General features: G+C 45.3%; 2 protein-coding genes across 8 annotated transcripts in view; one reads left to right on the forward strand and one right to left on the reverse strand.

Moving 5' to 3' along the window:
- Positions 1 to 11,437, reverse strand: part of ZYX (zyxin) — a 28,050-nt gene extending 16,613 nt beyond the window's left edge. The window contains exon 1 of one of the 3 annotated variants that reach the window (XM_074855140.1): positions 11,354 to 11,437. Coding sequence is in view for 1 of the 3 variants with exons in the window: in XM_074855119.1 (XP_074711220.1) it covers positions 10,376 to 10,385 (10 nt within the window). In the remaining 2 variants the exon portion in view is untranslated. Of the gene's footprint in view, positions 1 to 10,375; positions 10,704 to 10,741; positions 10,873 to 11,353 lie in introns of those variants that run through there. The other 2 variants (XM_074855158.1, XM_074855119.1) reach the window with 2 other exon arrangements.
- The window catches only part of FAM131B (family with sequence similarity 131 member B), a 59,208-nt gene that overhangs the window by 4,593 nt on the left and 29,092 nt on the right, over positions 1 to 25,523 (forward strand). For 4 of the 5 annotated variants that reach the window (XR_012626982.1, XR_012626981.1, XM_074855239.1 and 1 more), the window contains exon 1: positions 11,645 to 11,948. The exons of the other annotated variant lie outside the window; for it this stretch is intronic. Coding sequence is in view for 2 of the 4 variants with exons in the window: in XM_074855239.1 (XP_074711340.1) it covers positions 11,921 to 11,948 (28 nt within the window). In the remaining 2 variants the exon portion in view is untranslated. Of the gene's footprint in view, positions 1 to 11,644; positions 11,949 to 25,523 lie in introns of those variants that run through there. 5 annotated transcript variants of the gene reach the window in all.

The following is a 25,523-nucleotide window of genomic DNA, read 5'->3' on the forward strand; positions in this document are numbered from 1 at the left end:
GGCCTGGAGAAGGCAGTGGGATGCAGCTGAAGCACTGCTGGGTGACTGGAGCATGCCTGTGTATGCAGCTGAGTGTGGATGGCCACCAGAGCCCATTCTGCTTGGAAATCAGCCATTTCCACATTCCAAGAATACCCTTGCCATTTCCTCAACCGTATGCCCCACCCCTTGCCACCAGCAAGACAAGCGGTGACAGTGACGTACTTGGCTGTTCTCTGGCAAATACTGCTTGTCAGAACTGACTGTCAAAGAAACAGACCTGTCAGCCTGCTAATTAAAGAGTTCCTGTGTGTGGTGCAAGCCTCTTGCCACCGGAGTGCCATGCTCTTGTGGTACAAGTCTCCTTTCTTCACTTCGTTATGTAGTCTTGTAAGCATGGCACAAACAAGCCACGCTCCTTCCTGCAAACGAGTGTAATCAGATCGATGTATGAACTCCACAGAGCTGGGTCCACACCTTGTTTCATCCTGGGAGATTTTGACCAAAAGTTCCAGGGATAATTTTAGTGTGTGTATCTGTTGGGGGGAGGGTGTCGTGTCCTTGGAAAAGGGTTCTTCACCCATGTCCTCCCTGTGACAAAGCTGAGAGGCAAAAGCAGGTTCTCAACTCCCTTGGTCTCATACTGAGACTCCTCCTATGTCATATAACAGAAGTTCTGTGGTGGCTTCCCAGAGAAGCATCTGGTGCAGCTGCTCAGTACTGGAGGGACAGAGATGCTGAGCTACAGTCTCAGTAACATTAACCTGGGATAGGATCCTGGTCACTCCCGTCCCCATGTGGTCCCCTTCTATCCCAGTGCTATTATTCTCTTGCATAAGTGAGATGATAGCCAAATAAGCAGGGATAGGCCTTGGAGGCTGCTCATTATCTATTTTGGAGTGTGCCTACAAAGATGAGATGCATATGTCAGGGCACATTGGACTTGTGAGTACATTAGGAATACCTAAGATTGTTCTGGTCAGGAAGAATGAAGCCTGGTGTAGTCCACACTTGCATTATCTGTAGGGTGTAGACCCTGAAGCAAACTACCCTCTCTTTTGGGCCTCACGAAACCAAATAATTGGTTAACTCCAGACTGGAGTCCTGGCAAAACCTAGTTTGTACACAGCGTAGATGATCAAGGAACCAAGGCCCTGAAACAAAGTAACAGACAAACCAAATAGACAATATAGGCATACGGTCCAATAGTCTGCTTGCAAAAAATATCAGGCCAAATGTTATCTACAAACTGCACAGTAAACCACAATCTGAGTACAGCTTTAAGAGGTGCAGCCCCTCAAGCCCTTGCTTTCCAAAAGCAAGAGGTGCGGAGCTATATGAAGTTTTCTGCAGTTCCCAGATTTAGTACATGTGGCTGCTAGTATGTTTGCTAGTTAATTGTCAGGGCTAATGCAGGTCCTTGCAGTGGAGCCACTGTCTTTTCAGTGGCAGCTAGGAGTCTGTGACAAGTGACAACTTATGGGAGAAAGCTCATCTTCAAGCAGAGTATGATTTTCAGTCGGTTGAGAATACAAGGGTGTGACAGGCCTTACTGAAGATTTGTGCAAAGTTCATTCCATACCTAGCAAAGTGATCAAGCACTGCAGGACAGCCACTGGCTGTGGAGGATAGGGTGGTAGCAGTTACAGGCCACCACTGCAAGTGCTTTATAGCTAGTCTAAGTGATACTGAGAGATCAGTAGCCACTGCTATTGTTCAAAACTCAGGAGAGGTCCTCAAAATGTGTTCCATCTCGTATTATGAAGCATTGACAATTTTCAGATTGGGTTCTCCAGAGGTGTGCTGGGATGACAGAGGCATAGCCTAATTTCTGGATCAACTGACTACCACTTTTCCTCTCTTAACTGTGAACCATCCCTGCCTGTCAGTAGTAGATGCTTGGGCGAGGGCTCAAGACATAGCATTGCTCAGCTGTGGATGTACATTTCTGGAGATACATTTTCTCCAACCAAGGCATTCTCCAGTTGCCTTGGTGAAGGTCAATATGATGACCATGTCTCCTATGTACTTGGTAAAAAACCTCCTGACCCTTTGCTTCCATGATGTCACTGCAGACAGATATCAGCCCTTCGGTGCCAAAAGACTAAATTCAACTTAATGACCTTAGCTTGTGGTCAAGATTAGAGGGATGCTAAATTGTAGACTCTTTTTGACTCTTCCATATTCCATATTCTCAGGCTCTTGGCTTGGTTTTGAGGCTGGAATGACTCTCGTTAGACTCAGAATTTCTTTTGTCTTTCAGCCCATACTGATGAGAAGCCTACAGTATGCTGCATCCTATCTGCTTTGCTCTCTTACCAGATTATACTAGAGTCCTAGAGTCTCCATTTGTGTTTGCTTTTGATTCGAAAACTGTTGTTCTCCAAATTCCTGCATCTCCAAGCAAGAAATGGATTTTCAAGTTACATAGTTGTTGCCTGAAGAATTCCACTCTCCTAAACATAGCAATTATTTATGTGATTTGAGGGACCATGAGACCAGAACTTTTCTCATCTACAGCTGTTTCAATTTTTTCTCCCAGCTGACTGGGAGTAGTAAACTACTCTGACCAGCAGTAAACTGAGGAAGAAGTAGTAAATATGAAAGTATGATAAATGTTCTCTTACCTACTGCAGATTAAAACCAACTTTGGGGAGACAGAAAGGAGAGCAGCCTCCTGTGAGAGCATAGAAGAGCTAAGATCCCCCTAAATGCAGAAGACATGCTCTTGTATTAACTGCACCTTATGTTTCAGGGCCTTACTATGTAAGAATGGGCCTACTACACGAGAATGTGAGAAGTAGGCAACTTTTTGAAACATTGTGATGGCTGATTATAGTATTACACTGTGAAAAGACCCCACATATTGAACCAGTGCATGTCTTGTTTCCATTTAAAATTGCTTTTCTGTCAAAAACATGGACAGAACAGGGTTGGCTGAAGACTAAAGATGCTGGGCAAGGACAAACCACTGCCCTTCAGGTTGGACAGGGCTCTGAGCAACCTGATCTAGCAAAAGATGTCCCTGCACATGGCAGGTGGGTGTTGGACTGGGTGACATTTAAAGGTCCCTTCCAACCCAAACAATTCTGTGAAAAAGTACTTGCAGGCATTATAAACACTAGTGATTCATGGCAGGGGTACCTAGCTGTGGTTGATGGTCAGACACAAACTCAACCAGGTTTAGTTAAAACCAGCATGACCGTCTGCCAGCACAAAAGCACAGCAATGTCACACAAGGCCCTCCTCAGTCGTGGTCAGCAGGCGTTCTCACCCCACGGCTGCTCGGTTCCAAGGCACTCCATCATATGTCTGGGAAGTGACAGGGTTACCAGTTGCTGGACATAATGCTGCCCAGACTGATGGCTATTGTCTTTCCTGTACTTTCCTGAACTTTTGTTGCTTTTGACTTAGCCCAGTACTGATATATATGCCTCCATATGCTGTGTAGTGCAACAATAAAAATTATTATTCCAGGAGTTTCTAGTGGCCATCTCTTGAATTGCATTGATGCCACAAAACCCAGGAAGTCAGGGGATTTCTTTTAAGGATCAGTGAGTTTGAGGACAGGATCCTTTTCTTTCCTGGCCTGCTTCTGGTAGGGGATGCCTTCTAGCCAGAAGCACCTGAGGCTTCTGCATGCACCTGAGCATCAGGATGTCAAGGGCTGCAAGTCAATAAGAAGAAATGGTAGCAAGGCAGCCTTTTCTGAGATCCTGTTCCTTAAATTTCAGTAGTGAACACAGAAAGAAGCAAGGCCCAATAGTGCCTATTAATGAGGTTGCCAGCAGGTGAAAACGTCTGACCTCAGAAGACTTGTAAACACAAATGGGAAAGGAAAGGTCACCTCCAGACAAGCACAGAGGCAAGCATTCTGGATCCCACCATATTCCTTATAGAGTGCAGCAGCATAGCAGAGCAGGTAGATGTATTCACATCTCCAGAAACAGCAGCAGGCCTGACTCCATTCCAAAAATAATTTGAGTCAATGTTTATTTGCCAGAGCCTACTCACAGCAGCTGTGTGTTCTGTGTTATATGGCAGAGGGTACCTTCTGAAGATTTTTTAAATATGAGGGGCATTCTGTCAGTGCATGAGTGAACAGTTTAAGTTGTTATTTTGCTTCTGGATACATTATGCTATCATTATTCCAGACATAAGAATTTGGCGGTGAGGACAGAATCACAAGCTTTTTAAGTAAGAACTACTTTCTTGGTTCAGATTCAATGTTAAGGTTTTGGGTATTTTCACATCTTTATTAAGATCTGTGTAACTCCAAAACCACATTGCAGAAAAAAACACTTATTTTTGAAAGAGTTAGTATCTAGAGTTTCTCTGAGCTTCTAGTCCCCCATCTCCAATATATCAAAGGGAGAGAGTGAGGAGATGACAACTGATATTTTGTAAGGCTAAAAATATTGTGCCTTTTTACATAACACTGGGAATTTAAAAAGCACATTAACTGCTTGCAGATTATTTTTTAAAATGCAGTTTGAGCAACACCACTAATATAGGTTCAACTGACATTTAGAAGAAGTATCTGCTGTATGGAAACGAGACATTCAGTAGAGAATGAAGTAAACGTTTTTAAAAAGGCAAAATAAGACTCAGACTGCATCAGAGATGTCTGCACCCTAATATACACCTCACATTTATGTCATTGGTGGTGTCTGTTTTCCTAGTGCATACCATATACCCTTTTTGACCCTCCAAAGCCATCTCCTCAGACCTCCACTCTCGGCACTACCTACCTGATGGTGAGGAACCTGCGCACTCTCAGCGTGACTGTCAGAGATTCACCAAGTTCCATTTCTCTCACATTCCTGGAATCTCCTTTCTTCTTTCCTCCTTATTTGTTAGCATCTGCTGAACCCTTCCTGACAGGGAGGGGCGTGGGAAAGAGTCCCTTATCTGTGAACTCACTCATCTTCCCATTTCATGTGCCACTGGAAAAGCCCTGGCCCATGGCAGAAGAAACTGGAATTTCAGAGCATGACCCAGCCTACTTCCAGTCTCATTCCATGTGAGCAGGCATTTAGCTGGTTCAGACATGCGAGGATGCAGAATAGATTTATGAAAGATACTTGCCAGAATGGTGCTGCTGAGTGGGTGAAGTTTGTGACAGATGAAGCAGGCTAGACTCGCTAATTCTTTGATACTGAGCTGCAGTTCCAGAGAGTGACGGTTCTCCATGCTCAAATAGAAGGTGATGCATGATCACATGCAGTAGGTCAGTGTGCTACAAAGGCATTGGTGAAATGCTAACAGAACGAGCCAGCCACACTACCACAGCTCCAGATGGTAAATTCCTTTTCTATGTCTTCTGTAAAGTCTAGAAATGGGAACTGTATGAAAGATGAGAACTTACTTAATATATATAGAACAGAACATGACACTTCTGCATGACTCTGGATAAAAATCAACCATAGATGAAGATAATGAGAGAACATCCCACTTGCTAAAAATCTACAAAACAGCAAGGTTGTTCTGAAAAACTGTGAAGCTACAAATCCTTAAGAAAAACTAGTGGAAGGAAAATATCAAGATAAGGTGAGAAAAGAATGGTGAATTTGTGTGTGTACCAATACGCCAAACCTACGTCTTATAAAGAAAGGTGATTGTATTTTAATAGAATACTGCCAAATAAGTGAGGTCATACAACAGGGATCTTGCAGCAAAGCAGGTATGGGTGTACTGTCTGTTGTTAGATTACAGGTAGCCCACTGCTTGCCTGCTCTTTATGTGCTTGGGTGACATACCTCTCCACTGTAGAAATTCTTAAAATTTGTTTCAGAAATGTATTTTTTTTTTAAATTCAACCTGCACTGAAATGAGTGTGTTTTTAAGGTACCTGGCTAACATCAAAGTATTTCATTCCTCTGACTGAGACTGTCCTTAATTTGGGACACACTGTCAATGGTAAGTTTCCAATAGATGATGCCAGGATATCCAAAGCGCGTGCCTCTACTTTGGCAGCATAGGCTAAATTGAGAACTCACCATGCAGGGGAAGGGGAAAAATAATGTTTTGGTGCTCACCATTACTCTCTTCAGCAATATGGGACAAAATACCCAAGAGGATTTTTTGATAAATACACTATTGAGGGTGTGGATTGATTAGTTCTGTCTCAGCACTGAACTAATATGCTTTCAAAGTTTTTTATGACCTCTGGGTGCAGGCAGAACAAGGTGACATTTGCTCGGACGTGAGCGTAGGTAAGCATGAGCTTATATCACAACATATAATGCAAACATAGCCTACGTCTATACCTCTACCTATTTTCCTTTCTAATCTTCAGTTGATTCACACAGCCTCAAATATTTTCCCAGCATGAAAGGACCCAGCCTTCTACTTAAGTCAGATAAGTTACACCACTTTCAGGATCTGAACTACATTGGCACTACTTTTTTCACACTTTGAACCTCATAAAAAGCCTTTCTGTTTGTCTCCTGCACCAAAGTAGCTCTGAACAAAAAAGAACTGTATGAGTCATTTTGCTCTCTCATTTCCTTTTCAGTCCACATGAAAATCCTATCAGTAGCTAATATGGCTTGATGTAGAATTAAATCTCGTGGCATCAACTCCATTACTTCTATGAAGCAATTACAGAGATCTCTGCCAGAAGCAGCATTTACTGGGGAATCCATACTGCCAGTGGCAGGAGGCCAACAGAGAATCATACATCCCCAGAGGATGATTCCTGCCTCTGTAGATCTGATACAGATACTATTTTTGTAAACATCTCCTACTCATGAACTTAATAGGACTCAGTGTATTTTCCACAGCTGAAGACACATCTTGCAAGAAGCATGTAGGAAGTTTCTCCACATCTTTCTGTGATAGTAGTTAGTCAGGCCACAGGATTTTAAATAAGGATTTTAAAAAGGATCAGAGAAGAAGGTGGTGAACATTTTTCAGAGCCTTTTCATGGGAGGATAGACATGGTTGCCAATGAGACCTCTGAGGACAGGAACTAATGTTAGGGTGAATGACAAACAGAAGACATTTTAAATTATTTGGGTGTTGGCAATGTTTACTTGAAAGTGGAACATTAGGTGGCAAGATTTATATTGGTAGTTTTTTTCATTTTAACTGGTTTAAATGGCAGCTAAGGGAGATGATAGGAGCACGTTACCTACTGTGATATAATCTGCATCCCTGATAATTAATTGATGAAAAGAATAAATTTACTCAGCAGGTATGACAGTGACAATAGCTCTGTATTTTATAAGCAGTGTTTCTTAGGAAGAAGCTGTTCCAGATATATAAGATCTTTATATTTATATAGAGCTATAGGAGCTATATTTATATTTTATATTTATATAGAGCTATATATAGAGCTCTAGAAAAATAACGTCAATAGATTCACCAATGGCTTACAGAAAAGATAAACAATGCTGAACAGACATGTCTTAAAAAGCAAACAGTTAATAATTACAGCATAAGTGTGTCTTCAGGGTTACAATGGAGTTGCCTCAATGTGGATTTGGAACAAGCTGCTAAAAATCAGAGCTTGTTCTGAAATTGCTTTGCTTTGTGCCGTTACCAGCCCCTCTACCAGGCACAAAGTCCTTATCTTTAGCTTTACTGGAAGTATGTTTTCCTGCTCAGACCTAGAGTGACCACTCTGCCTGTGTGCAGGGGGTGGGGTGAAGAGACCGCTGGAGGCGTGGATCCTTGTCTGTTCCCAACTCACCTTGGCATTCAATCCCCAAACCAGGTAATACTCACCTAGGAGCATGTGCTTAGTGAGTTGATTATAGCATCTTAGTCAATATGTCTGCTGCATTATTGGCAAAGGTGCAGGAGTGGGGGAAGAAAAAGGTCAAGGGAGCTTTATGCTGCCCTTCCACCAGCAGCATCCTTGACCTAGTTTGGGCAGCCTGGAAGCTCTGCTCTGCAAACAGGAGTTTCTAACGGCAGTGACCTACAGCCCGTGACAGCTCGAACACAGCCACGCTCTTCCTTCTTTCTTGCCCAGCGTGCCTCTCAGAACATGGTCTGTGGAGGGGGAGGTCTACGGCTCTACAATAAACAGAGGGGCACATAATTTCACCCATCATACAAATAATTTAAGAAGTTGCAAGTGGCTGTTTCTTACTGCTCCTTCCTTCTGAGATACCCAGCTATGTAAAGAATCTATGCGTGTTTCTCTCTCTAGATAGTTAAATGTCTCCATCTCCTCACCCTGTATGGAAACTTACATTTACAAAAATCCTTCAGACCAGCATTTAAACCAGCACTTACAAAATGTATTTTGTACACAATTTCCTACATGAAATTATATTAAGAAAATACCCGCAATGCTTAGAGAAAATATTCAGCGCCTGTCAGAAAGTGTGTTTCAAAGAAAACGAAACAATTTCTGTTTTGTCATTTACCTCCTGTTCCTTGCAGCAGCAGTGAGAATCATGTTGCTCAGGTAGAGCAAGGACAGAAACTGTGGGGGACAGCTAGATTTATGCTCTGTTTTAGTCCCTTGTTCCAAGATTCAGTCCTGTCACTTCCCTCCTACATGGTAATTCTCATGAAATCATATTTCTTCAGAATGTAAAATAGCTAGTTTTCTTATGCTACTGTATAATGAACATATTTTAACTGAATTTAGGAAGTAAAAGGTAGGTATTGGCTTATTAAAAACTAGAAACTGTTCACTGATGATGAGCTCCCTATTTGCATGGAACCTACTGTATGGAAGAGCCAAGCAACTGCGTCAAAACTGATAGCTGATAGTCCAACAATGTCTTCACAACTTCTAATGAGAATGATATTTACTTTAAATATGGAGATTTATGTACAAGGTCCATAATGAGCAAATGTATGATTTACCAACCAAAAGATGGTGAAGTTGACTATGTTACAAATGGCAGACAAAGCATGGCTGTAGGTGTCAAAACAGGTAGTGCTTCCAGCAGCTAAGTGATATTGGCTCCAAATAAAAAAAAAAGGAGAGCACTTGAGGCATCACAACATGCAAGACAGTCATGAGACAGGTCAATACTTCTGTGGAGTGAATTAATGGACACTTGGGTATAATCCTCCTCCTTTCCAATTCTCCTCTGCTGTACATGCCTGATGCTCGCCTCACAGCAGCATTGGTGCTTGCCAGATCCCTGCGTAAACTACCACCTCACTAAAGCAGCAGAAGACAAACCCATCAAGACCTGGAAAGCTGCTTTTCAGGTGGGGTAAGTGCTAGGACTTGCTCACCTGTCTGTGGAATCACACCCTGAGGCAGAAGTCAGAGCAGACTGATGTAAATGATATTTTAGCTTAATGAAAAGAAAGCCAAATGTGCACTTGCTAGGACCTGGGGTATGACTTTCAGCTTGAGACAAGCTAAAGCATCACACAGGTGGAATAAAGGAGTCAATTACCTGAAATCTTCACTGGAAAGGAAACCACAGCAGAGATCACTCACGGTGTACAAAGGAGGTTCACAGAGGAACAGATTTAGATTGGGTGGGTGAGTGAGGGGGAGAAGGGGATTAACATGAAACCAGAATCTCTCTGAACAGAGGAAAAGAAATTGCCCACAGCTGTGTCAGTAATACATCTTCTGAGGCTAGGATGAGCTGCAAATGCTGTTTGGTGGGGTTTGCAGTGAAACTCCTGAGGACAGCTGTCCTGATCAATCTGTCTACAGGAGACTGTGGATGACAGTTGGCTGGGCAGCCACTAACTTACAAAACATTTATCTGAGACAGGCCTTGTGTCTTAATATCCCCATTCCAATTTGCTTTTGTTTCCCCTTCCCTCGCATTTAGCCCTGGAAGTCAAGATTGATCCGCTGAAAACACCTCTCATTAACATAAAGTTCCACCAGATCTGTGGTTTCCCAGCATTTGTACAATGTCGGTTTCAAGAGTACAGATACATTGGGAATAATATCTTTAGTGAGTCATTCAGAAAGACTAGATGAAAACCAATAGGTTTGGAAATATGTGGGGGAGGTGGAAGGAGGAGTGCAATAGGGGAAGAATTCTAGCTGTGGAAAAACTTCATCCTCAGCTGAGATCTAATGTGCTGTACCCAGCGATAAGCGTTATAGCACCAGAGCATACTCTCATTGGCCTCAGGCAAGGAGGAGAATATGGTATCTTACACTGCAGCTGTGTCATGTTCACCATACTTAGTAAGTCTTCAATACCATGAAGAAGGGGAAAAAAATACAATAGCTGCATATATTCAGACATTGTCATCTTTTTTTCTGCCCATGTCCTTCCTACATAAATTTTGTAAACTAACTTTGTGTGAGCAGACTTCCTGCTTATTGTTCTTACTGTTTCAGAGGGTCAGGCAAAACATGTTCTATGTGAAGTCTTTTTTTTTTTAAATCTTTTTTTCCTTCCTTAGGCTGACTCTAAGTTGTGAATGGGAAAATGAATGAACTTACCTATTCCCATTACTGCTGTTAATCAGAGCTGTTCAGCTGCCTTGAGTGACTTCTCAGCAATGCAGACAAAAGCTGAATTTTCCAGGCCCAAGGATGAGAACAAAATGGCTCATTTGGGATCAGCAAAATTCAATTTGCTGTTACTACAGACTGGTGGAAGGAAGGTGGCGAGATCAGTGAAGCTTTTGGGGTGAAGGAAGCACGAAGGGATAGGGAGAAATCATGAGCATTTCAGAGGGAGGGTGGAAGGAGCAGACTGGGGAGAGCCCGTGGTGCTGGGGAAGCAGGCCAGGAGGAGGCTGCCTGTTGCTGCTGCCATCAGGCGAGGAAGAATTTGGGAAGCGAAGGGAGCAGATCTCAGGGCACCTTCTCCATCTGCAGAGATCCTTCCCCACTGCCATGGCAGCGGGGAGGGCGCGGGAAAGGCCTCAACGACCTTCCACAGGCTTGAGCTCGCTTCTTTCACCGCTCTACAAGGCGACGGGGAGACGGAGGGCAGGGCCGCCCCTCTGCTCCCGGAGCCCTGCAGCAAGCCCCGGCTCCCCGGCGGGGATCAGAGGCGGGGGGGCGGGGGGAGCGGGCAGATCAGAGAGGGGCCGCCGGGGCCACTCCACGGGCCGCAACCGCCCGCGCAGGGCTGCGGCGGGGCCTGGCCCCTTCGCTTCTCCCCGGGGGCTGCCGCTGCGCGGGGGCCGGGCCGTCCGCCCCAGCTTCGCCGGCAGCGAGAGCGAGATCGCGCCGGGCCCGGCCCCGGGGAAGCGGCCGCCAGGGAGCCGCCTGTAATCGAGTCGGGCCGGCAACTGTAGTTACCGGGAAACCGCGCCAGCCCCCGCCGCCTCCGGCCCCAGCGCTGCCACGGCCCTCGCTGCTGCTGCTGCTGCTTCTTCTTCCGGGGACGCTCCCGCTCCCCTCCGGCCTCCCGCGGTCCCCGTCTGCTCGTACCCCCGCCCCCGGCCTGCGGCACCGCCCGCCGCTCACCTGTGCCGGCCCCCGCCCCTCTGCGCTGCGCTGGGCTCCGCGGCGGGCGGGAGGGGCCCCGCGCCGCCCGCACCTGCCCGCCCGACCGGGCTGGCCCCGGCCCGCGCTCCCTGAGGGCGGCCCGGCCCAGCCCGGCCTGGCCTCCCGGTGCGGCGGAGACCGGCAGCCAATCGCGGCGGCGCTGCCGGGCCGGGGCTGTTTACCCCATCTCAGCCCGCCTCCCCGTCGAGGAGCCGCCGAGGGGGGAGCGGGCGGAGGGGGGGGTGTGGGGTGTGTGTGAGCGCGGCGGCGGCGGCGGCGGCGGAGCCGCAAGGGGAGCGGAACAAAGCGCGGAGGCGCGGCGGGGGGGGGCGGATGACAGCCTGCCCCGCCGGCTGACCCCCCTGCTGCGGCGGGGGCGCCCCGCGCTCCTCTCTGACCATGACCCCGCGCTGGTCCCCGCTGGGCCACCCCGGCGTTTCCCGCTGAAGGGACCGGCTCCTTCCCGAGCTTCCTCCGCTCCCTCCCTCCCTCCTCCCCCTCCCCGCTGCTGAGGCTGCCGCCTCTCCGCGGAGCCCCGCCGGAGTGATGGGCTGCATCGGATCCCGCACTGTGGGTAAGGCGTTGGCGGGGACGGCGCTGGGGGATGCTCGGGCCGCCCGGGTGAATAAACGACTGGCACGACGGCCCCCGGCACGGCGGGTGTCGGTCGGGTCGCCCCTCGCAGCCCCGCTCCCGGCTGCCCAGGGCCCGCCCAGCGCCATTAGCTGTGCGCGGCCGTTCCCCGCCGCCCCCTGCCCCGCTACCCCGCGGCGGGGGGTGTCGCGGAGCCCCCCCAGCGGGGACGGGGGGAAGCGGGGCATGCCCGGGGCTGGAGGGGGGGGACGGACACACGTCTCGCCCGGTCACCCGTGTCGGAAGGTCGCGGAACATGTGGGTCAGTGCGGTGGCTCCGTTGAAGGGGGTGGGTGCAGGGCGTGTCTCCCGGAGCGGGATCGGGCGGCCGGCGGCTGCCGCCTTTGCTCGGTAGCGGTTTATTGTTATCCGAGGGTACGTAGCGTTGCATGATCTGCACGTCGTCTTCTCTCCCCCTTCCCCCTGCGTAGACTTCAGTGGAGACCAGCAAACAAAACTGAATCCCCTTTTACAGAGCCATTGCGAGGGGACACAGTGGGAGGAATCGCATTTTTCCGCTGGGCCACGCATTCTCTAGCAGAGGATCCCAAGCCTTCAGGCTATGTAACCTAGCTCTCCCCTCCTACACTCATGCGGATACCAAGAGATCCCTTGATCCCTAAGCCCAGGTCTCTACAGGTAAAAACAGCATCCTGTGGCACACTTTCCTCCCCACAGGAAAATTTCTTTCTGTGCAAACCACGTGTGCAGACATCAGTTACATGGGGATGTGTCATTCAAGCCACCAAAACAATCTCTGAGAGAAAAACACAGCTCATTTGGTAGTACATCTCTCTCTCTCAAGCCTTTCCACAACGCACACGGGCATTGTGATGTCTGTGGGAAAAGGAAACCTCCGAGGGCAAGGGAGTTGAACCACCTCCCCAGAATAAATCTGAGGGACTGTGTCAAAGCCTGGTGCTGTGACACTTCTTGGCTCAATGGTAAAGTCCTCTGTGAGCACTTCCATCTACTCCTGCAGCAGCAAACTTTAAACAACAGACTCCAGTTTCTACTTTGGGATTTAATTCCCACATCTATCCTATGTCTCTTACCAGTCTCAAATGTCCTCATGACCTAAAGAAATCTCTTATGTCTTCTGTAATGTCCATGTGGCAAAGATCATTGCAGTATTTCCCTTAAGACTCTTCGTGCTCAGCTGGATCTGTGTCTTTATAGCATATCAAAACACATATTGCTTCCATCTCCTGCCTTTCCCATATTCTCCACACATACGCACTGCCAAGGGCATTATTATCCTGTTAACTGCCACATTATCTATACCCATTTGATCAGTGTGTGTCTGAACTAGCAGTGTTAATTCTTGGTCCCTCTCCCCACAACATTGTTCAAATAAAGGACAAACATGCATCTAGTAACATGCACTCTCCACTCCAAAGTGTGGTTAAGCTGTTATACTTAACCACACAGGTATTTACTCCTATGCATGGCAGCATTTTTATGATCTGTGACCAGGAATCTGTTACAAAAAAGGAATCTGTTACAAAAAAGCCTTGTATAACTAAGCTGTTGCAAGTATCATTCTCATATATATACATATGTGAATATATATATATATTTATAAATGTCATACGGATATGTGGGCATAGATGAAAATATAAAAGCATCTATGCATTAAAATGATGATGGGATAATGGTAATTGAAAATTCACTTTGCCTGCAAGTTTCACTCCTTAAATATAGACCTTAATGGTACAGATATTGGACTTCCCATAGCATAGTGACTTTTGGTTTATGCAGTATATGCTCATTCTAGATGGTGAGAGCACAGTGGACATTAGGGACCTATTTATACAGCTGACTGAGGAACTCTCCTTGACCTCGTGTTACGGAGGTGGTGGTAAGACGTATTGCACAGATGTGATTCTAATCTCTATGGGAGTCAGATATGAATGTAGTAATAGTGCCTGCTGCACTGTTTCACTTCACGTGAAACTTTGACACTTTTGCTTCAGCAGGGGCTTCATCTGTTTTGAGTCCTAGAGGTTGGACTGGGCGAAGGTGGGATCCTTGAGTTTTACTTGGACTTCCCCACATAAGGAGTTTATTCAGAACAATTCTTATTTGGCAGCCCAGGTTTTTCACTCCAGCCTTCCTGGAGTTATTGAGAGGATTCTTCAGACCTATTTTGGGAAATCAGTGCTTTTAAGTGGTAGGTGCCTTAGGATGTGGTTGGAAACTAACACCCTAGCATGAGTAGAGCTCTGTGTTCTTGCTGTGTAGTGTATCTGGTTAGATTTTTGCAGAATTAGTTCAATATACAGGCTCTCTATTACTTTTCCAAGACCAGGTAGGTCTGAGAGATAGAAGGGTAGTACACTTGTATTGGTTTTAGCTTGGAATTTTCATGTACCAGATTTTGAACTCAGAATTTGGGAGGTTTTAATTAGTGATAGAAAGCTTGTAATCAGTCACATTTAGTTTATTCACCACACAAGGGCCAGTGCAGGATTGTGCCCTGAGCTTGCTCCGGGCCTTTTTCCATTCCAGTTTTAAGCAAGCCACATGATTTCTCCATCTCCCGCAGGGATGTTTTACTATGATCTAGTTAGATGTCATAGTTTGCACATGTTTAGTGATGTGCAACTTTACATTTTCTTTCCTAAATACAAGTTTTCTGGTTATTTCTCCCTGGGGAAAAGTAATTGAGAGGGTCATAACAGAGCAGCTCTGTATGCATAAAATTGAAATGGAGTCATATAACATCTTTCAGTTTTATAGAGGACACCAGAAATCACAATGGCAATGATGAGATTAGGATTTCCTAGGGCATGAAAAAAGCTGAAAAGTGATCTTAAAAGGCTAAACTGATACTAAATCACCCTCTCCACAGGTGCACCCACTCACACCACAGTGTCACACATGTGCTTTGTGTTACATTTCATGATACAATTACACAATGAGCACTGCAGCTGGCTTCTGCCTCTGATAATAGCTACAAGTCAGGTCTGTATATTGGTGATAATTACCCCGTCATAGTTCCCAGAGAGCTGCCCAGTGACTCTCATCGTAGCTGGCACTTGATTCCAGTGAATTTAAAGGAGGTTTTCACTGAGGTTGCTGGATGGTTAAGGCTGCAAAATCCAGCTGGGAACTTGTAGATATTTGAGCGCCAACTAAATGCAAAGATCAGCTTGATTACTGTCAGTAACTAAATTAGCAAAATTTAAGATTTCAGACCTGCATATATGTCTGAATGCATTGCAATTGTACCTTTGACCACAGCTTAGACATCTAATACTGACTGTTCTGACTAGTGTGACAAGATCTCTCTTAATTCCATGAATGGATTTAAATTAATAGAAAGCTCAAGGCTATTAAGCTCAAGATTGCTCTGCTTTTTCCAGTGGTGTCTCTGATTTCTCTCATGTCTTTGCACAGAAGCCTGCAGCAAACATGTTTCATGAAGTGACATAAAATGGTGGAAAAATATTCCAAGAAATTAAAAACTAATAGTACTTTTGAAGTGTGGAGGAAGAGAAACTAGAGATGCTTACACTGCATATGGGAAGGAACTTTCTGACCGTGAGGAGTGTCAAGCATTGGGAGAGGATTCCCAGAGAGGCTGTGCAGTGTCCATTCTTTGAGGTTCTCAAGACCAGATTGGGTCAAGTCCTGAGTAACCTGGTCTAACCTTATTGCTGACTCTGCTTTGAGCTGGAGTTTGGACTTCAAGAGGTGCCTTCCAACCTGAATTATCCTGTGATCCTGTGCTTAGGATCTAAAGCCTGGAGTGGTTGCCTTTTTGAGACAGGTTAGATCAGTTCCTTTAGTCCTGTTCTGCCAGAGGACCCCAGGTCTTCTACGTGTTGATAGTACACTCCTGTACCTTCCCCCCAGCACCACTTTCCTTTAACTACTGAGAGTACCATGTGCCACAAACTCCTTCACCGTAATAACCCCAGCTGACAGCTGAAGTCCTCCCCATGTATTTTTGGTCTGGCAGTTTTGCAATAAACAACTCAAGTGATAACTGGTTTAGGCTCACGCACAGAGCAGCAGTCACTGGCCACAGAATGGCAAAGACAGTGCTCTTTGTTTATAAATCTCAGGGTCAAATGTGTCCAGCCAAAGCCACTTCTAATGCAGCCACCTTAGATTCATCAGAGTGGGAGCAGGATAGGAGACTAGCAGGAGAGGGGGTAAGCAGCTGGAGCAGTCAGTGAACATCCCTGAACTTTGTTTTTTTCCTTACTCATCCCCCTGCAGATCTGAAGGTGTGTGGAGTGAGATCTGGTATGGCAAGTGTATGCCTACATACGTCATATCAAGGGGCCCAGTGTCCAGTTCCTCCCTTCTTCACCTTCAACGTCTGAGTGAGTCAGTAAAAAGAAAGAGAGGGAAAAGCCTAGGAGAGGAAATGGTAATGCAGAAGGAAACTGAGTCATGGCATTTGGGATATATTCATTTACTTGCATGCATACCAGTGGAAGGGGAAGGAGCACAGAGCTCTGTGTAGGAACCTCCACTTTATAGCCAATGTGGGTAAAAGAGTGGAGAATACATGAGGAAGGGCATCCAGGTATCTTGTTCCTCTCTTACCTGGGGGAGAGACAAGCAGAACAGAGGGACAAAGGGACACCTTTCCTTCCACAGCAGACTGCTTTGTGCTTGGTCTCACTTCATTACTCCCACTTCTTCCCTTTATTCTTTTGAGAGGTTCTCAATCTGATCCCTTTAAAAACTCAACTAAAGAGCTCTGGCATAAGAACTTATTTCTACCAGTGATGATATGATGTCTCCCAGACATAGCAGCCAGTTGTCATGAAGTGTGTACAAACTGATGATCTCCCAGACCCCTCTCTCCCTTGTCAGGGTTACTGAAATAGGCTAGTGGTTTTGAAGTTGTTGTGTGGAGAGGACTAACAAATAGCATGATTGCATAAACCTAGCTTTATAAGGAAACTATACTAAAAAACGTGCAAGATAAGCTTATCACCAATGGTAATTAGTATAAGAAAAAGGTCTGTGACATGTTGCTGATTGACCTAAGACTTTTTTTTTTTTTTTTTGCTGGACAGCAGAACAGATGTGATTTTGAGAAACAGAACAGAACTGAAGGACAACATACTGAGTTTGTGAACTCTTATGGGCAGTAATATGAGAGAATTATGAGAGAAATTACAAAGGAGCTGAAGGGAAAATGGAAGTAATGAATAGTATTTCCTTGGCATGACAGAGCTGGGAGTCTGACTTCTGTATACTGATACGTACTGAAGCAGAAAAAGTGAACTAATCAGTAAATACTTTGGGCCTGCTTTCTTGAGGGGAAGTAGGAGAAAAATAGTTTTCAGCTCATTTAATAAGGATATCCTCTCCACAGTAAACAACCATGATTTTAGACTAATACTTAGAGCAGCCAATTCAAGATAACTTGCACTCAGGAGTTTTTAAGTGGTTGGATAAAAAGTCAAAGCTTTGTTTTTCACTAAGTCTTGAAATAGTGAGAAGGATCTGGAAGTGAAGAGCTGGGGTTTTACCACAACTTTAAAAGTTCTGTGAGATGGCTTAGGTGCTGAATTTTGTCAATCCGATAAAATTCCCAGTAAAATATTAGAAGGACAATATGCCAGTCAGAATGGGTTTATGCAAAACAGATCCTGTCAAGCTAACTTCATTTCATGACTTTTATGAGACTCCCTGCAGCCAAGTACTTCTGTGATAGAAGTACCTTTACCTACAATCATGGTAATGGATCTAAAATAGATTGCTAAAAGATAAAAACACTAATCAACCAACCTAGTATCACATGATTCTTTGACTAATAATATATGAATACTGTACCTTTTAAGTGCATCAAAATTCAATAGATAGCAAGATAGTTACAAAGAAAGAATCACTGTTGAAAAGCTTGTGTTTCTTATGTGATCCCACATGTCTCAATACAGTTGTCAGTACCATGTGATTTTAACATATTGCTCAAAATCCTGAGGGAAATCTAAAATACGATAAACTTGGTAGAATCTACAAAGACTGGAAGAACTCCTAAAAATGAAAATACAAATGAATAAATCACTGATACGGAACCATTTGATTTGTTCGGAGTACTGAATCTTGACAGTCTGTGTTTCAGTCTAAGCAAACAGGAGCTCATATATCTAATGACAGAGTGTGAACACTATGTTAGGAAGCAGTCACACTGAAAAATCTTATAGATATCTGAACAGCTAATCAGTAGATCAGCGGCTACTACTGTGATGCTGCAGTCGAAGAAGCTAATGTGGTTCTTTGATCTATTAAGAGCTGAGTATTGAACAGGAGGAGAGAAGGTTATATTTTCTCTGCATTTGGCACTTGTGAAAAAATTATTTTTCATCTACTTTGTCTAATTCAATTATTATCACTTTGAGAAGTACTGCAAAGCTGAAGAATGGCCAGAAAATAAACATGGAACTGTGAATGAAAACTTACAGAAGTGACTTGATGACAGTTTCTAAGTGTTTGAGTGAAGAAACAAAACCCTCCAAACCATCTGACTCTTCAACTTAGAAGAAAACGGTTAAGATGTGATAGAAGGATGGCAGATACATTCAGATTGTACATGAGGCAAAAAAATCAAATGGTAAAAATGCTTAACTATTGGAATAATTTACTAAGAGATGTACTGAGTCCTCTGTCACCTGAACACATAAAAATCAAGATTTTTAAAAAAAAATAATGCTCTAGTTCAAGCATAGCAACAGAAAGTATAATTAACAAAGGGAATACCTTTAGCCTCTCTTATTTTAAGGAGGCCAGATTAGATGATCAGGATGTTTCTCTGTGAGTTTAAGCCACACGTCTAAGGACTCAAGTCCCAGAGTATACTAGACTTTTAAAGGAAATGTAGTTTCTATGTCCTGGGAAGATGTGGTTGTATCCACAGATGCTGATCAGACGTGTTTTATGGGGAGTTTCAGTGCAAAACTTCTTAACTAAATCGGAGGAAATAGTTCGGTGATCCAAATGGCTACCATGTGGATTGACATTCCACATGGAAAAAATAGTTTTAGGGATTATATTACTGACCATTTACAATTACTGTCCAGGATGGTGACAGGGAGTTGTGACGGCCAAGGGAAGATCAAAGAGGATGTGAAGGCAGGAAACTCAGTAGTAACAGGGACTTCAGTTAATCCTACATGTAGGCTGGCAAATGTTTACTTCAGGAGCCATTCAAAGAGCCGGTAAAAGACAAAGCCTTGTGTGATGATTTAGTGCATGATGTTACTACTAAAGAGGCTTCAGGTGATTCAAGAGAGATTAAGACCATAGCAGAACCCCACCAACACCCTGTCCCCAACCTCAAAAGAACAAAGAGCAATTTTGTATCTGTTCATTGTGGAGGAAGTTGTGGAATTTTATCCTGTGGAACTTCTTGTTGGGGATGCATCAGAAGATCAGCTTCAAATCAAAGCCTCAGTAAATGAGGTTGTAGAGCAGGTAGACAAAAGAGCAACAAGTCATCAGACGGTATTCATGCAAGACTTCATGGAGAAATTTGTGGCTGAAAGCTGAACTGATTAGTGATTATGATTTGTAATGCCTTCCAATTACTTTGGTACAAGAAGATTGGAAGGTAGCTAATGTGATGCCAGTTCTTAAAATTACTTGAGATCTGGGAAACTATAGGCTAGTAAACGAGATATGCCTAGCAGGCAAGCTAATAAAGTTTACTCTAAAGAACAGAATTAGTGCACGCATGGACAAATATGATATACTGAGGCAGTGTTAACACTGCTGTTGTTAAGGGTTATCACACCTTGGAAGTCTTAGAACGGGTCAACAGGCATATTGACAAAGGAGATACAATGGCTATAGTCTACTTGGATTTGCAAAGAACACTTGTAAAGGTCACTCACCCCAGGCTGTTAAAGACCTGAATCTGCTGTTGAATCAAAAGGAAGTTCCTGAAATTATTAAGTAGCTGGGTGAAGACAGAAAACAAGGATAAGCATGAAATGGCCGGTTTTCACAAGGATATTTTTTCAGATTTGTGCATATTTATGAATGATATGAAAAAGGAGGGTAAATAATGAGATAACAAAGTATGATAATGATAGTAATCATTTGGGGGAGCAAACAGAAAACTGTATGCAGAGGTTTGCAAAAGGATTTCACAATAGCGAATGACTAGTTGTTAAAATTGTGGGTGAAATGTAGGTAAATGTGAAATGATGCACACAGGCAAAGCAATTCTAGTGTTACGTTTGCAATGATGGAGGCTTTGAGTTTACAATTTCCATGCAAGAATGAGATCTTAGGGTTATAATAAGTAGCTTAATTCTCAGTACCAGTAAAAATGCCAATCAAATGTTAGTAATTAGGAAAAGAATAAAGAAAAAAATGAGAAACAGCATTATACTATGTATAAATCCATACTACACTCTTATTTTGAATATACTGTGTTGTCCTTGATTGTGCATTCCCATTTCAGAAAGGACATGATTGAACTGGAAAAGATTCAGAAAAGGGCAGCAAAGACAATCAAAGGCATGGTGTGGCTTATATGTGAGGAAATAGGGTTTTCTTAAGTGTGGAAAAGAGGTGATTAGGAAAAATTACAATGGATATCTATGGAATCATGAATTTTCTTTGTGATATGAGCAGTATGGAGAAAATGAAGAGGGGATAATATTTCATTATCTATTTCAAAACAATCTAGACATCAAATGAAACTAGCAAGTTTGAAACAAACAAAAGCCAGCACTTCTTCATATAACAGAGTTAAATTGTGGAACTCCTTGAAATAGGATGCTATGGGTCCTAAAAGTTTTCTTTGCTTTAAAAAGTGAACAGATGGATAGAAGAAAACTCCTTTAAAGGTGACTAAATACAGAGGCAACATCTCTGTCTCAGGAACTACTTGAGGTGTACGTTACAGCTGTCTAGGACAAGTATTCTGGGAAAATATCACTAGTTTCCCCTCTTCTTATACTCTTTCTTACACATCTACTCCCACTGATATCCAACCCAAACAAATGCCTACTTTTCCACCAACCCCCAAAAGAAGAAGAGACTGAAGGAACCAAGGACAGAAAAAGGCAATCACTGAGGTGGGCTTGGGGGTGGAGGAGAAGAAAAGAAATAAAAAAAGAGAATGGGGTAACGACTAACAAGCTAAAACCAGCAAAATAGGGAACCAGAAAGGAACAGTGAGCAGGGCACCCCTGTATTTCCATGGTATTGAGGCACTGGTAGATGCTGCCTAGCGATACCCTGCCCAGAACAAGGGAATAGAAATAGCAACTGCTGGTTGCTGGGAGCTTGGGTTTTCCTCCTGTTGGAGCTGCTGATAGCCAGCTTGGTGAGAAATGGGGAAGTTGAAAAGAGGGCCGAGAACTTAGCAGGCCTTGGGATGGGAACTGTACAAGTAAAGATGTGAGAAGTGCAGCCAAAATCTTGATAACAAGTTCTGGAGGAGTCAGAAGACTGGTATGCTTGAAGTACAGAGGTGCCAGTCTCCGTCTAATTGCATAAGAGACATGAGTCAGGGGATCCTGTGAACAAACTTGTGCCTTCTGCTTGATGGAGGATTTTTCCAGCTGATGTTCCCAGTGGTCCATGGAATTAGTTCAGAGTAGAAACTGGCCATCAGAGTTCCTCATCCTCTCCTGATAATGAGTGGTCCTACAACCATGTATCATGATTGGGTGTAAGGGGGAGGAGGTTGAGCCATTGATGCATGAACGTGTAGAGGTGTTCTCAAAGGAGGTCATCTGGTTGCTCAAAGGTTAGTGAAGTGGTGTGTGAGTTGAACAGGGTGTCACAGGTCAAGGCCTCAGAGGTATCTCCATGGTCCTAGGTGTTGGAGGAAACTACCCTCCTGTGGGACTTGCCTGAGGTAGGAGATGGTGGTATAATATGGGTGTTCTATGATGTATACTAGACAAGCAGTGTTGGGTTGACCACAGACACAGTGGTCCCCAGTTTTAGTGATGCTGCAGGGACAATCATTTCATGCAGTGATGAGGTTTCTGCCTGAACTTGGAGGTGAATTTTGTTCAGCTGGGGCTCAACAGGGTGATTCCCCCTTGTTGGTGATCATGAGGGACTTTGATTGCTCCAGAGAGCTTCCAGGTTGTGAGGAGGGCTTGTAAAACACCTGTAGTTCAAGAATATCTTGCAAGAGGTCTCTTGGGTCACTGGTGTAGAATGACAGACATCTCAGAGAAGATGGGGGAAGACAGATGCCAGCATAATCCAGGCTGGACTGTCTGAACTGTAAAAGACCATCCAGAAGTCCAGTACTTTCTCCTAGAGGCTGGTCAGTGTTGCAGGGGTAGGGCACAGAGTGTTGATGCAGTATTGAAGCACGGTCAGCGCTCTTGGGTTGCATTTCCAAGGTGAACAGGATTGCTGTTCCATCAGACGTAGTGGCATGAGCCTTTATCCGTGAGGCAGCTAAAGTAGACCATGCTTTTCTACCACTGTAGTAACTAAGCTTTACAGTTAGATTGGTGAAGATCTGCAGGAACACAATGGAGAACCCTCCTGCCCAAAGCAAGGAGAGTACCCCGCCCCTACAGAGACCTTACCTCCATCCCATGGGGTTTAATGGTTGGATTTTGAGCTGTTTGACTTGGAGGGAGAGAGAAGAGGGGTAAGGAACCTTCTGGCCAGCAGTGGTGGTGCCAGTGGTACCTGCAGTGCTGTATACCAGCAAGTTCTGTATCCAGAGCTGTGGTCTCCGTGGTACAGGGAAGCACTCTGCCTCCTGGGTCCACTTCCCTCCTTGAATAGGGCACTCACTGATGAAGATGAGGTTGTAATCTGCCATGGCAAGGGTCAGTTGCGTCTTTTTTTCCAGAGCAATGAGTCTTCAGCAGGTGGCACAGCTTGTCCCTCAGCATGATGGGTCTGAGGAGCTTGCAGACTTGTGTGAGCCTACGGTCCTTGTAGTGCCCAGAAGCCTGTGGACTGGGACATTTCTGTCCTTCTGCTAAGTAGAGGTCCCCGGCCCAACCCAGCCAGTGCACCTGGCAGAGAGCAACAGCTCTGCCACTGACACAAGGATAAGCAACAGAGGGAGTGGGGTAGCCCTTTGGGGATCAGAGGGACCTCATGAACAGCAAGTACTCCCTGAAGGTTGCTCCATGTAGGTGCAGATGCCCTCAGGGGCAGCAGAGAAAATCGTGGGGTGGGAAATCAGAGTAGGGCTGGGCGCCTGGTGCCAGCAGCTCTGGCTGGTGAGCTCAGCCTCTGCAGTCTCAGTGCCGGCAGGTTTTTGTCATTTTCCCCAGTTGCTTAGGGAGCTGTGGCACTCTGTCTGATGAGGACATCTGAAGCCTTGCTGGTGACTTTCTAAGATTGGGAAGTTTCTCCGTCGTTACTCTGTACATCTGTAGGGAGCCAAGGTATTCTTGGCAGCTGCACTGGGTCACTGGCATGGGAAAGAATGGATTGGTAAGGGAGTAGTCACTCAGGTGGAACCTGTCTCATCAGAGATAGTGGTCTGTTCCCTCACTGGCCAAGGATCTTGAATTCAGTGCTGACTGGAGAGACCAAAGGTGCAAAGATGGGTGAACCATTCTGAGATCCCATAGCTTGAGCCTTCATAGAGGAATTACAGCAACTGCCTCATTCTTCCTCGCTAGCTGTGGCTAGCCCTGCCCTCCTGGCTGTCTTTGAGGGTCCAGCCATGGCTTGAAGTGGACTCTTCTGAGGATGTGGAGGAGGTTTGTGTTCTCTCAAGGGATGGGAGATGTTGGGCCCACAGGTGTGCTCTCCATATCTGTCCACAAGACAAGGGCTGTCAGTGGAGAGGATTTGGGTCACCAGGCAACAGTGCAGAGAGGAAGGAGGCATGAGAGGTAACAGTTTTTCCCTGTAAGCAACCCTCTTCCTCCTTGTGTGGGGTTCCCCCAGGTGGGGTGGGTATCTGCTTATGTTGTGACCACTTCCGTCCTTCATTGTTTGGAGGGCTAATGACCCTTTCCTGGGTCAGAAAGCAGTCAATTCAGAAGTGTCAAGGGAAGCCCTGAATGTCCCTTGAGGAGCTGTGGATGTACGAGAAGATTCCTGATGTTACATGATAAAGGACTCTGCAGCTCTACATGCCATGTCCTGCCCCTGCTGTCTGACTGTCTGGATGGGGACTCGCTGGCAGAGGCAGTTGTCCTTTGCAGCCTTGCAGGAGAGGGCTCATGGGATATACCAGGGGCAAACAAGGGGAGGATTATGAGGAGAGCAGCATTGGGAAGAGGGATGAGACAGAAGTGGGTGTCACCTTTACACCCAGCACCTGGAGGGGCTTGCGGGGAATGAAGAGCCCCTCACTGAGAGCCCTTTACCCATTGCCTCCCACAGAGTGGCTTGTGTTGCCAGAAAGAAAACCTACTATGGCTTGTAGGCCATTGTCATGGCCTAGGGCATCACTGCCTCTGGAAACTCCCACACTGTTTTGAGGGGAGGGTGGTGAGAGGAAGGCAGCAGTCTTGGTGTCTCCTGGCTGGCTCTAACCATTGCTGCTGTTCCAAAACCAGATGCTTGATGGGAACTGTGGACGAGCATGTGTTGGCTGTGGTGGAGAAGGATGTTGCCACCTGGTTGGATACTCTGGGGCTGCCAGAGTGATACCCCACAGCTGAGGAGGGTTCAGGTGAGGAGAGTGGAGCCTGGAACTGACGGGCTGCCGCAGCCCCCACGTGCTGGTGTTTTGAGCAGGCTCTTGTTCTGCTTCTTCCTCCAGCTTGACCTGCTGGCTGGCAAATGGTAGTGGGCCCAAAAGTGCAGTTTCGCCTTGGCCTGTTGACATCACCTTGGCAGTGGTGCTGCCCACCCCACAGAGAGGGACCAAGAGTGTCCCTGGGGTGAGAAAGGTGCATTGTGATCTGCCAGTTGATTCCTGAGGGGTATTTGGGGTGGTCCTTGTTCCCCACTGGTAGAGATGAAACTATGGGACGTAGATGTCACAACTAATGGTATTCTTACACTCTAGGACAGTGCCCATGTGATATGCTGGCCACAGAGATTGAAATTTAAACACATGGAGAGCAACATATGAAATTGCCTGCTGCATATTACTTTTGTAATGTTGGCTATAGGCCAGCAAAAAAGGGCTGCTACCTTGGTTCATATTGATGTTTTTATACTTACGGTGCTGAATGAGGCCCCTGGGGACACATTCTTTGCACTTCAGAGAAGCAGTGACGAATGAGGAATGAACTGCTGTTCATGCTGGCTGATACTTGATCTGTAAATGAGGCAGAGCTTTGAGATTTTTTTTTTTAAAAATTGTGTTAATTGGGTGTTTCATTTTGCAGTACCTCCTTAGTTTAGATTACATCACTGCTTTTCAGAACAGAACTGCCTGTGTCTAACATTAGGCTCTCTGCTCATCTCTTTTTAGTTGCAAGGACACAGTATGCAGTAGCCTTTAGTATTGGTTTGAAAGTGTTTCCAGTCAAGAAGAAAACTGTTGATGTTGGAGCTTTGTTCATTAATTCTATTTCCTAAACAGCTCTAAAAACATACCTGCAGAAAGAGGCAGAATGGTCTGGAAAAAAGTATAGAT

This window comes from Strix uralensis, chromosome 2 (assembly GCF_047716275.1).
Source record: "Strix uralensis isolate ZFMK-TIS-50842 chromosome 2, bStrUra1, whole genome shotgun sequence".
Lineage (NCBI taxonomy): Eukaryota > Metazoa > Chordata > Aves > Strigiformes > Strigidae > Strix > Strix uralensis.